The sequence below is a fragment of the Nicotiana tabacum genome, chromosome 13 (assembly GCF_000715075.1).
Source record: "Nicotiana tabacum cultivar K326 chromosome 13, ASM71507v2, whole genome shotgun sequence".
Taxonomy (NCBI): domain Eukaryota; kingdom Viridiplantae; phylum Streptophyta; class Magnoliopsida; order Solanales; family Solanaceae; genus Nicotiana; species Nicotiana tabacum.
Window position 1 is genome coordinate 40,800,672 of NC_134092.1, and position 12,157 is coordinate 40,812,828.

At 35.3% G+C, this 12,157-nt stretch overlaps 1 protein-coding gene across 1 annotated transcript; it reads left to right on the plus strand.

Annotated features, from left to right (window-relative positions):
* The first annotated feature begins 329 nt into the window (after window positions 1–329).
* Window positions 330–6,919, plus strand: LOC107805773 (glucan endo-1,3-beta-glucosidase 6). Its single transcript, XM_016629851.2, has 2 exons — window positions 330–1,221; window positions 5,664–6,919. Exons 1-2 carry the CDS (start codon window positions 881–883, stop codon window positions 6,766–6,768), a joined length of 1,446 nt encoding a protein of 481 aa, XP_016485337.1. The 5' UTR covers window positions 330–880; the 3' UTR covers window positions 6,769–6,919.
* Window positions 6,920–12,157: the final 5,238 nt, after the last annotated feature.

Genomic DNA, 12,157 nt, shown 5'->3' on the forward strand with positions numbered 1-12,157 from the left:
CAAACAGCAAACACAACACATATTTGTCCTTATTCTTGACATACTTTTTAGTATATCGATGTGACATTGTTTCAAATTTGATATAAGTATGTATATTCCTACACATAAAAAATCATACCAAAAGAAATATTATTAAGGTTAAAATAAAAATATTAAAATTAAAAGCATACTAAATATAAAGATAACATTAGTTTTGAAATAAAATAAAACAAGTGAGCCACATAAATTATATCTGTATATAGCTCGAAATTGTCCGATGCTATATGCCCGTTCTGAGTTTTGATAGAGACAACTCTTTTAATAATATCAATGAGACCGTCACGACCTTTGTCTCTGATTTTATTATTCAGCCAAGATGACCCTAAGTACAATTGCACGTTCTCTCTCTCTCATATCTGTGCTTTGGAGTTTTAGAGCTGTGTTTTTCATGCTTCATAACTGGATTAAATATCTAATACTAATCCTTATTCTCTTCATAATGTTTGTGACTCACTTGGGCCATTTCCTTTTCTTATAGATAAGTCTCGTATATTTGCCTTTCCAGAAAATATAAAAAAAGATCTCCTTTTTGGCTTTGAAAAAACCATTTTTTCTGCCCTTTACCCTCTTCTTTGGTGATTCTCTCTTCCACTTCTCACTAAAATTTCAAAACTTTTCTCTTTTCCATTCTGTTTCTTGGAGGTGGAAATTTCAGGCCAAGTAGTAATACTCTATACAGTTTCTTTTTTTGAGCTGTAAACAAGAATCTTTCATTGCTGTCCAAGTTCAGATTTTGAAGACAAGAATCAACTGTTTTTGGTAGCTTACAGCTCAGTTTGGAATATAGAACAAAACTCTACTAGTTAATTAGTTTAGTCAATAGAAAGGAAAGAAGTCTAAAATGGGGTTATTTCCATGGTCAAAATCATTTGGGGTGGTGTTATTTCTTGTATTGGTTTCTCCGGTGAGTGGGATAGGAGCTAATTGGGGAACTCAGTCAACACACCGTTTGCCTCCTGAAATAGTAGTGAGAATGCTAAGAGAAAATGGGATCCGGAAAGTTAAGCTATTTGATGCAGATTATGACACACTTAAGGCTTTAGGGAAAGCTGGTCCTGAACTTGAAGTTATGGTTGGTATTCCTAATGACATGCTTTCCACTATGGGTAGCTTGAAAGCTGCTGAGAAATGGGTTTCTAAAAATGTTTCTGTCCACATCTCTAATAACAATGTCAACATCAGGTGAACCTATCCTCCCTTTTACTTTTATCTAAATGCTCTCTTCCCTTTTGCCTTTTGAGATGTGTTTTTGCTTCAACACTGTGGTATGAAAAGTATTGATCTTCGTCATCTATACACACTCGTCTCCTATCTTTGCATCAAAAAGAATATATGAAACAATCATCTCACTGCTATGCAATAATTTCATGTTCCTCAAATTTGCCTAAGGAAAGCACTTCTCTGAGTTGTCTTTGTTCTTCTACCAGTCTTTCTTTTTTTCCAAATAGTGATTTGACTCTATCGCCCTCCTAAGCATCACCTTGTAATGTTGAACAAAGAAAGTACAAGACTCCAAAGTTGTGTGGTGAATTTTATAACAATAATAATAAAAAAAATTGTTGTGAGTTTTTGTCTATGGAATTTTGACTTTTCCTTTTTTCAGTTCGTTACACCCGCAACATTGTTGACTACTAGAACGGTATGAGGTCCTTGTGATATGACATAGCCTATTTATTACATAGCAAGTGCCCAGTTAAGAATGCTTCTCCTTAACGGGGATCCAAATTAGTTGATTCTTTCTAGTATCAGCTGTTGAATTGGCATTATATAGGTTTCTTAGCTGTTGAAATTTTGTGTGTACCCTAACCTTAAGTATAAGCTCATTCTGAAACTTCAGGAACCAAAACAAGCTTATGCAAGAATATAAGAATGATTGCATCAAAGTAAAACCATCATTAGGTTCTAGAAATAGTGAATTATCTTGGTTTTAAAAGGTAAGATATCGTGGGATCGCTGGGATTGAGAATATTGCTTGTTGTCCTAGTCGTGTAGTTAATAATTGATGGGCAAAATGGACTAAGACAGGTAAGTGGAGACGACCCAAATTTTCTTGGGGAAGCTGTTGGTACACTAGAGTGCGCATATATATTGATATATAAACATTATTATGGACATGACCAGACAACTAGCAACCATCTTACAAAGTGTTTCGGTGAGTATTAGCGTGCGTAGCATTCTAAGATGGTAGATCTATAAACACGAAAGGAATACGTTACTAAGAAATCAGGCTAGTCGACGCTGTGAGCCATGAATGCATTTCAAAGTATCTTATAGTTGTAGTAGAAGTCTTATCAAAATAAATAGGAGGCAGAATATGTAGACGACCCCTGAACTTGCTAAAAGAATTCATCTAGACTCTTAGATCCAACCTATTGTACACCTTATGTGGTTGAAAATGTACCTACTGAACATGCTTTGATGACAAGGCTATTTGGGTATCTTCCCCCAAAACTTAGTGTGTTTTACCCGAAAAAATGGAGTTTTCGCCAGAAGAGTTGATTTCCGGCCGTTTTTTTCGTCTCCTCTTCTTCTCTAGATTATTTAGGCCACCCCTTGCTCTTCTTCTTTTTTCAAATGCAAGATTCCTTGCCAGAAAAATTGGCAACTCACCCTTGTTGGGAAAAAATGGTGTTGCTTGAAAAATGAAGCTTTGGCGGAATTTCTTTCCTTGTCAACTCCTCCCCCCTTTCTCTCTCTCTTGTTTTCAGATTTTGACTTTTCTTTTTCCTTTGTTGATGTATCACTTTTTCATTGGTTTCATTTGCCGCATCAACAATGAGTAACATTCATGCTCTTTAGTTTGTTTAGACTTGTTAGATATGCGCTCAATATGCACATTTTCGATGACATAAGGTGTTTAATAAGTCCGGCCCCTTGATTAAGTTTCTACATGAAAATTTTAAGCAAGTTCAGGGACCTGTCTATCATGGGTCTATCGTTACAAAAAGCGAACATCCCCTTTCCAAAACATTGAAAGATGCTATTTACCAAGGAGACACTACCTTTTTTTGAATGGATAGAGTCGAAGAGGTGAACGAGAACGACCATAGAAAGATGAGTAGAGCATTCCATCTACCAGCCTTTATAGGAGTAGGGGAGCTTGGTGAGATAGATGGACGTCCAATCCTGCAGCAGCTAGTTGCTCAGCCTTAGTCTTGGGTTGATCTCTGGCACAAAGTGCACACATGATACAGTATATCACAACTTTATCATGAAACTATACCATAACTCTCTCATATATTACTCTCCATAAATAACAAAAGACATATAGTATACCTCACATATTTCAGTCATTCATATGCAGACGTGCATATATCATGTTGCAAAACATATTTGGCATCGAAAACGAACTATACAACTTCGTAATGAATCAATTATCAGTATAGCACCAAGAGTAAATCTCAACTGGGATTCCTAAACCATCTTGCCACTGGCACAAGCTCGTCGTTACAAACACATGGCAGTTAAAGCACATTCTCAAATCATTTGTTCACTGCTAAAACCATTTGGCATGCTAGTTTAGTGAAAACGAGCGATCAGGAGTTAAAGTCTCCACTTACCTTTAATTCGAGCTAAGCACGTGGCTACTATGCTCCGTTAAGGAGCTCAACCTCAGTCAAGCGTCTCCAATCTATACAAAATATTGTTTAATGGCATTGACAGCAAATATACCTATCTGACTCCATTCCTAAAATTGGGTTTTGGTCATAGTCAAAGACAACCCTTGGCCAAAGTTGGTCAAACCAACGGATCCACTACAGTTCCAGATTACTCATAGCTTTCTAATTACAATTTAGATTCATCATTAAAATCTTTAAAGTGGTACAAATTCTCAAATTTCCAATTTGGGTTTTAGGGCTAAATCCATGATTTTCCAAGTCAATCTCATGTTTTGAAGACTAAACCTTGTAAAATTCAATATATATTAACCCAAAACAGTGTTAGGAATCATACCTTCAATTGCTATGATCAAAACTAGACTTTTTCTTCTCGGTTTTCCCCTCTTTTCTGTATTCCTTTATGTATTTCGTATACCAACTATGCTAGTTTTTATTTGATCCCCTAAAGTGAACTATAGAGGTCCCTCTCCTTCCTTACTCATAAATGGGCTATGACGGACCAATATTAGACAACTGACTAGTTTGTTTGCTTTTTCCCGTCAACCCCCCCCCCCCCCCACACACACCACAACCCAACCCAAACACCCAATATTATATTATAATGACCGTATCATCTAAAAGTTTAATCTGTGAGAGCACAATTTTATTTACTTAATTATGTATTCAACACGCCCCTCATGACCTCTGCATACCATATTTGAAGTGTGACCATCTCATTTAAATATTTAAGTTGTTAGATAGAGTAAACTTTTATTTACTTAATTATGTCTTCAACAAGACAAATCTAGAAAACAACAACTACCAAACAAAAAAGCCTAGTGAAATTTACAAGGTCAAATAACTATCATTGCAGGAATAGCCTATAAAACCAATTTTAGATTTCTATAGTTAAATTGAATGATTGGTTCCATTTCATCTACAACTCATTAAAGAAGCTACACAATTCTTCATTTATTTAACATCATGAGCAAACATTTTTTTCATATTCAAAGTGGAGAAGATGCTTGAAATTTGTTAAGGTTGTAATGAAGAATGAAATGTCAATCAAGCGTTGCTTGTGGGGTTCAAACATGATGGGGAAGTGTCAATGCCTGATGTGCTTGATGTAGACGTAACTCTACTCACAATGAGAATACATGAAGCTTTTTGTATCCAGCAGGGTTAACCGCAACTCACAATGAGAAAACTTAAGGTTTTCTGTTCCCAGCAGGAATTGACCCTCTTACTCAGTTTTCTACCATAATGCATCGAGTGTTGTCACTAAGGTTCTAATCATTTTCAATTTATGCAATCTTATAAAACACTCTGCTGTTCAATCCATGATCAAATGGCAGTGTACAACTTTAGATATAAGGAGGGGTCTGCACATCACTTTATGATATGCTATTCACAATGTGCACGAGTAACAACGGTCCATAACTATATAATTAGCTGGATTTTGCCAGTTATCCACCACTGTGAAGCGAATCAGCATTCCTGGTCAGATTTTCTAGTTGGTAGTTGTAAGAATAATCCAGCTTGATTTTGCTGCTCTAACATGAGCTAGTGATCTATCAGATCTATAATGTGATTCGTCTTTTGTCATTTCTGCAACACAAGTCAAGGTAGCTGCGATGTCATTCTTTTGTATTTGTTTGATGGGGCAGTATTATCCATCAGCGAAAACATCAGATATGCAGCTACAACTATCTTTGTCAATTTAAGTGTCCTTGCATTCATTTTTTGTGTGTTACTGCATTGTTTCATATCCAAAGTAGTCTTACCTTGTTTGAATCATCTGAGCTGAGTTTGTGACTACGATTGCTTTGAACTTATTGTAGCCGAATTGATTATTTTTCTATCTTCATTTTCTTTTTCTACCTTTTTGCTCTATATTCTTCTGTATGTGTTGTCTGTTATCAGGAGCTTGATGTAGAAAAGCTTCATTAACAGAGTAAATGTTAAATTTCGTTCATTTAGTAAACTAGGCTGAATATTTACACATAGCTTTTGGCTTTGTTGTAGGTATGTTGCAGTTGGAAATGAACCTTACTTGACAACCTACAATGGAACTTACCTTCGAACAACTCTTCCTGCTATGCAAAATGTTCAAACTGCACTCATAAAAGCTGGCCTCGGTAATAAAGTAAAGGTTACTTGCCCCCTCAATGCTGATGTTTATGAGAGCTCCAGTGGCTTGCCATCAGGTGGTGATTTTCGAGCTGATATCCATGGCTTTGTGAGCCAACTTGTCAAGTTCTTAAGCGACAACGGTTGTCCCTTTACAATCAATATCTATCCATTCATAAGCCTTTATATTGACCCCAACTTCCCAGTTGAATATGCCTTCTTTGATGGAAATGCAACACCTCTAAATGATGGTGGGACAACCTACACCAACATGTTTGATGCAAATCACGATACTCTTGTGTGGGCTTTACAGAAGAATGGGTTTGGGAACGTCCCTATAATAATCGGAGAAATTGGTTGGCCCACTGATGGTGACCGCAATGCTAACGCACAACTTGCACAGCGATTCAACCAAGGATTCATGCAGCATATATCAGAAGGAAAAGGCACCCCTATGAGGCCTGGGCCTATTGATGCCTATCTGTTTAGTTTAATTGATGAGGATGCTAAGAGCATTCAACCTGGAAATTTTGAACGTCACTGGGGAATATTTACATATGATGGCCTACCCAAATACTCGCTAAATCTTGGCACTACAAATTCAGGGTCTTTAGTTCAAGCTAAAAATGTGAAGTATTTGGAGAGGAAGTGGTGTGTGTTTAAACCCAATGCTAAGGTGGATGACCCCCAGATTGCGCCTAGCATGAGCTATGCTTGTGGACTTGGTGACTGCACGAGTCTCGGGTATGGGACATCTTGTGGAGGTTTGGATGCACGTGGAAATATTTCATATGCGTTCAACAGCTACTACCAGATAAACAATCAGCTTGACGATGCTTGCAAGTTCCAAGGGCTTGGAACTGTCACAAAGTCAGATCCATCAACTGGTACTTGCCGGTATGGGCTCATGATAGAGCCATACTACGGAGGTGCAGAACGACAACTTGGCTATACAAGGATGGCGTTGGCTCTACTTTTCTTTCTGTGGACAATTTTGTGATCACTTCTCTTTTTTGGCTGCCTGGTTTGCTGATCTTGTTATGTAGCACGTCACCAAATTAAATTTTTTCTCCTTCCCTCGACAGCCAACATTGATGTTCATTTGAAACTTGCATTATGAAATTAATGTCTGCCTGTGATTTTGAATGTGATGAGTTACATGCAGAGATAACATATGATGATTTGACGAGTACTGTATTGGGGTAATTGACACGCTGCTGAGATCTGATATATGAATCTTTAGAACTTGGGACCTTGGTTTTCCTGGCTATTTTCGTGTTCACCAGTCTGGCAACTTTGTTCGTTCAAGCATCTCCTTGTGTTGTGTATTTGGTATGATCTGGAAAACAATTTAAGGAAAATTAGTAATTTTCTGTAAAATATATATATATATTTAAAATAATTTACAGATGTCGAGTAAAATAATGGAAAACAATTTCAGGAAAATTAGTAATTTTCTGTAAAATATGTTTCTTTTTTTAAAAATAATTGGTTTCTGGTGCTTGATTGTCGATTAAAAAATATCTTTTTGGCAAAACAGATGGTGTTTGATAAGACATTTAGCATTAAAGATTGACATGCACCTAAGGGGTGTCAACCGACATCCCTTCGTCGGAAAATTATATTGTTTAGCTCGATAATCTTTCTTAAAATATGTGTATATACTATATAATGACACCCTTTGACTTTTTGGTGAGTTTGTTTCTTTATGTTTTGACTCCCCTTAATAAAAAATCTGGTTTCGCCACTGCATTTTAGCATTAAAGATTGATAATAATATATAATTGTTGGTTAGAGTTGTGATATGATCATGAAATTAAGAGTTGAGAGTTGTAAAGAAAAATGATCTCTCGGGCATAACTTGTAAACAATTGAATAGAAGTTTTGTAAGATTTTTTACCAACTCATTAATAGATGTGAATAATTTAAAAAGATAGATAGAATGAATATTTGACTAAAGTTACGCCCCGCCAACAAATTTGGATGGGACAAAACTTAAATACGGCCTTAACTGATCCACTTTGTACAAATTTGCTACGAACAACATAATATGTGGGCCAAACCTTCATTAATCGATAATAGGAATGAATATGATATACAAAGCAGTTGCACATAAAAGCAGTGAGTGGAGCAATACAGTCTGTTATTTTTAGTTTTAGAATTGTGTTTTTTTATTTGAGATTTTTTTGTAGGTTCATTTGTGATTTATGACTTGCGGATATGGATAGGACGATACTCAAGAAATTTGGGAGCGTTTTGGAACACTTAAACTTGAACTAGAAGCTTAAAATGCCTAAAGTTGACAAAAGTTAATATTTTGAGTAAATGGGCTTAGATTCACGATTTGAAGGTTCCTATAGGTTCGTATGATGATTTTGGAATTGTACATATATTTAGTTTAGCACCCAAAGGGCTCGAGTGTTATTCGGCTCTATTGTGAGAAAGTTAAAACTTGAAGGTTTCTTAAAATTCTTAAGTTGATTTGTACCTTGATTCTTTGTTGTGATATTTCTTAATGTGTTTTGAGCCCTTGGACAAGTCCATACGGGGTATTTGGACTTGTCGGGATGGTTTAAAGGAGTTCGAGATGGCTCGAGTGAGTTTCGAGATGTTTGGGGATGATTTTAAGGAAAAACTAACAAAACCAGTAATAAAATTGTAGCACCAGCCATTTCAGTCATTTTTAAAAAATAATTTTAGCCACTTTTTAGCACTTGTATACGTAGCCTCATTTTATAGAGTATAGTTTACTATTATGGGAGCTAGAGTGCTCGGATTAAGGTAATGTTTTAAAGGAATTTTTATCAACTTCGTTGGGTAAGTGATTCTAACTTAAATCTATGATTATTACATGAATCTATCTTTAATTTTTTTTAGAATCAAGGATTTCAAAGAGGGAAGAGGAACCAAAATTTAAGAAAATAAATTTTGAGGTTTTACATACCGATTTGGACTCAAATTTGAAAATAAATCACATATTTGGACTCGAGAGATTATGAGTCACCGAGATTTGATCTTAATCTGGGTTTTGACCAAAAGAGACCGGGTTGATTTTTATTGACTTTTGAGATTTTGATAAAGATAGAATCTTTTTCATGTGAGATTGTTTCCTAAAGTATTATTTGACCTTGTTGAGTATTATTTGGCTAAATTGTGAATGTTCGGTGGCCATAGAGAAAGGGAAAAGGCGTTCTCGAAGGTTGAAGCTTATTTTTGGATAAGGTAAGTATTCTGGCTAACTTTGACTTAATTTTCTCTAAAATGGACTTATAAGCTACATATTACATGTTCGAAGGTGATATATATATACAAGGTGACAAGCGTATACGTGGATACCAAGGTTTTTCATGATTGAGGTAGAATTCTAGACTTTTTCATGCCTCGTTTTAATACATGTTCTACTCATCATTTACTTTATTTATTTGTATGACTACTTGATCTTTCTTATTCATGTTAAAGATCCTATTTAGGCTTTTGACACCTTATTTAGACATGACGAACTATTGATATATTGGATTACATGTTGTAGTCGTAGTCATACATTACACAGATACATACATCCCTCATGTTTAATGCTCTTGTCTATATGCATTACATATATTCATCTATTGTACATATACATATATTCCTGCATATGGTCCTCTTATGTGGCCTGAGGTTATGACGTGATGAGACATTCTATATGGTTGGGATGATTATGGCACGATGAGACATTTTGTGCGATTGATATGATTATAATCCTTGTGTGGTCCGTTTGGTTGATATGATTATGACCCTTGTGTGATCTGTATGGTTGATATAATTGTGGCACAATGCACTACTAAAAATCGGACAAAAATCGATCAATGTTGATCGGTAATTGGCAAAAATAGACAAAAAATCGATCGATTTGTGGCGATCGATAATCGTACAGTCGGTAGAACCAACCGACCGACTTCCGTCGGTCAATTAAATTCCACAACCGACCAAAAAAAACAAACAAAAAAAAACCCGACCGACTTCAGTCGGTTTAACAGACAGAAGTCGGTCAATTTTTCTAAATTATGCATTTAAAAAATACATCATCCGTAAATCGAATCGGGGTATATATTGTGACATAATACTATTCTACTACTAGATCATTGGTGCTTTTTGGTTTAATACTTTTATTTATTTTATTTATACTTTTAATGCATTTTACGCGAAAAAAATAACTGACCGATTTCGGTCGGTTTTGTTAAAAAAATAAAATTATCGACCTAAATCGGTCGGTTTTATAAAATGACCGACCGAAATAATTGACCAATTTCAGTCAATTGTTTGAATACTAATTTTAATTTATTTTAAATGAAAAAATTGATCGAAATTGGTCGGTTTCTTGAAAAAAAAATTCTGAGAAGTCGAAATAGTTTCTCGGGTGTTGGCACAAAATATAAAATCGACCGAATTCGGCCGGTTTCGTAAAAAAATTGAAAAAGAAAATATTTTGAAAAATCGACCGACTTCGATTGATTTTTCGGTTGAGTTTTTGATCGACCAAAGTTGGTCGTCGGTCGCGGCCGGTATTGGCCGAATTTCTAGTAGTGACGGTTTATTTCGTGCGGTTGATATGGTTATGGCACGATGGTTTATTCCGTACAATTAATATAATTATGTCATAATGGGTTGTTCTGTGGAGATAGATGATTGCTTATGGAGCTATAATGTTCTATGGCACATGAATTTGTATCCATCCCTCTATAATCACTTGATTATCTATGCTATATTGGGCTGTGTGCGTAGGTTTTGGGACTAATGAGTTTTCTAATTTGATTATGATACCAGTTGATGAGTTTGAACATAAAGGTGGAAGCTTTATTTTTGTTTAAGTGAATCCTTTATGCCTATTCATGCACTTTTGCATGATATATTCGTGCATATTATTTACATATGCTATTAAATGTATTTCATACATGTATGAGACTTGTTAGCAGGTTTATTGGATACTTAGAGGGTGTCGGATTTATGTAAAGTTTGAGTCTTTATCATGCATTGGCATTCTAGGCTCATGTAAAAGCATTTGAATAAATGACGCTTGATACATATCTCCTTTATATGCGATTTGGTACATTGGTATATGCTTTTGATCATATTATCTAAGAAGCATGCTTATTATCTTTTAATTTGAATGTGCACCTTATTATTTACATCCACAGCTTCTTGGTTATTTCTCTATTATTAATGTGTTTATAAATTGTACATGTTATAAGAAGTAAATATCTATTATTGTGCACTTTTGTGTACTCAGTAGACTTACACTTACTGAGTACACGTTGATTATTGTATCATACTACACTTTTACATATTTTTATGTAGACTTTATTTTTGCCACTAGCAGGGCCCAGAAGATAGTACTGGGATGACACTTGCAGACTTCGTGTTGAGCTGCCTTGCTTGGATTCAAAACTTTTGGATTCACCTTCTTTCTTATCTATTTTTGTCCTTTATTTCAGATAGCTATATATTTTGGGACAGTTGTATTACTCCAACTTAGTCGTTCATGACTTTCACTACCAATTCTTAGACAATTGTAATGATGATTTTCTCATTGTATTGATCAGATCTTTCATTATTCATTTATGATAGCTCTTAAACTTTCATTATTATTTTTGTCTAAGAATGTTATGATGGCCATATTAGTTGTTTGGTTCACCTAGCATGAGGTGTTAGGTGCCATAACGACCTTGGTAGAATTTGGATTGTGACAGTCAGTAGCGGAGCCATGATTTTCACTTAGGGTGTGTCAAAATTTAAAGAAGCAAATACACAAACAAATTCAAAAATATTCAACACATAGTATATATACATAATTATTTTACCTATCTAAACGGTATACTTTTCCAGCGGAGGGGGGTATCAATTGATACCCCTTGGAGCTATATGGCTCCGCCAGTGCTGACGGTGAGTAAGATACTTATATGTTGGAAAACTTATTCAAAGTTGTAGTAGGAAACCAAAATTATTTAGGATTTGATATTTGCAAGCTTATTTAATTCGTCTAAATAGAACTATATTCAGAATCATATAGGAATAGGATTTCATCTTTTTAGTTCAAATAGATTTCGTACTATTATAAATACGGGTATTGATAGCTTATTTTCTATGCAGAGAAGTAGATAATTGTACAAAGAATTCAGAGATTTAATTTAATTATTTTTCTTCATGTTGGTATCAGAGCTTCTACGATCTTGGGATAGAATCAAGTAGCTTCCGCTGCCGGAGGGCGCTAGCCAATGTGTGCCGCCCGTCTGGACAAAGGTTTTGGCAAACGTCGGGGCAACTATATAATCATGGAAAATAATCATGTCAAAAACAAAAAGAGGAAAAAAGTTGCAGATTTGAAAAGAGCAAGCAAATATCTCAAGAAGAAT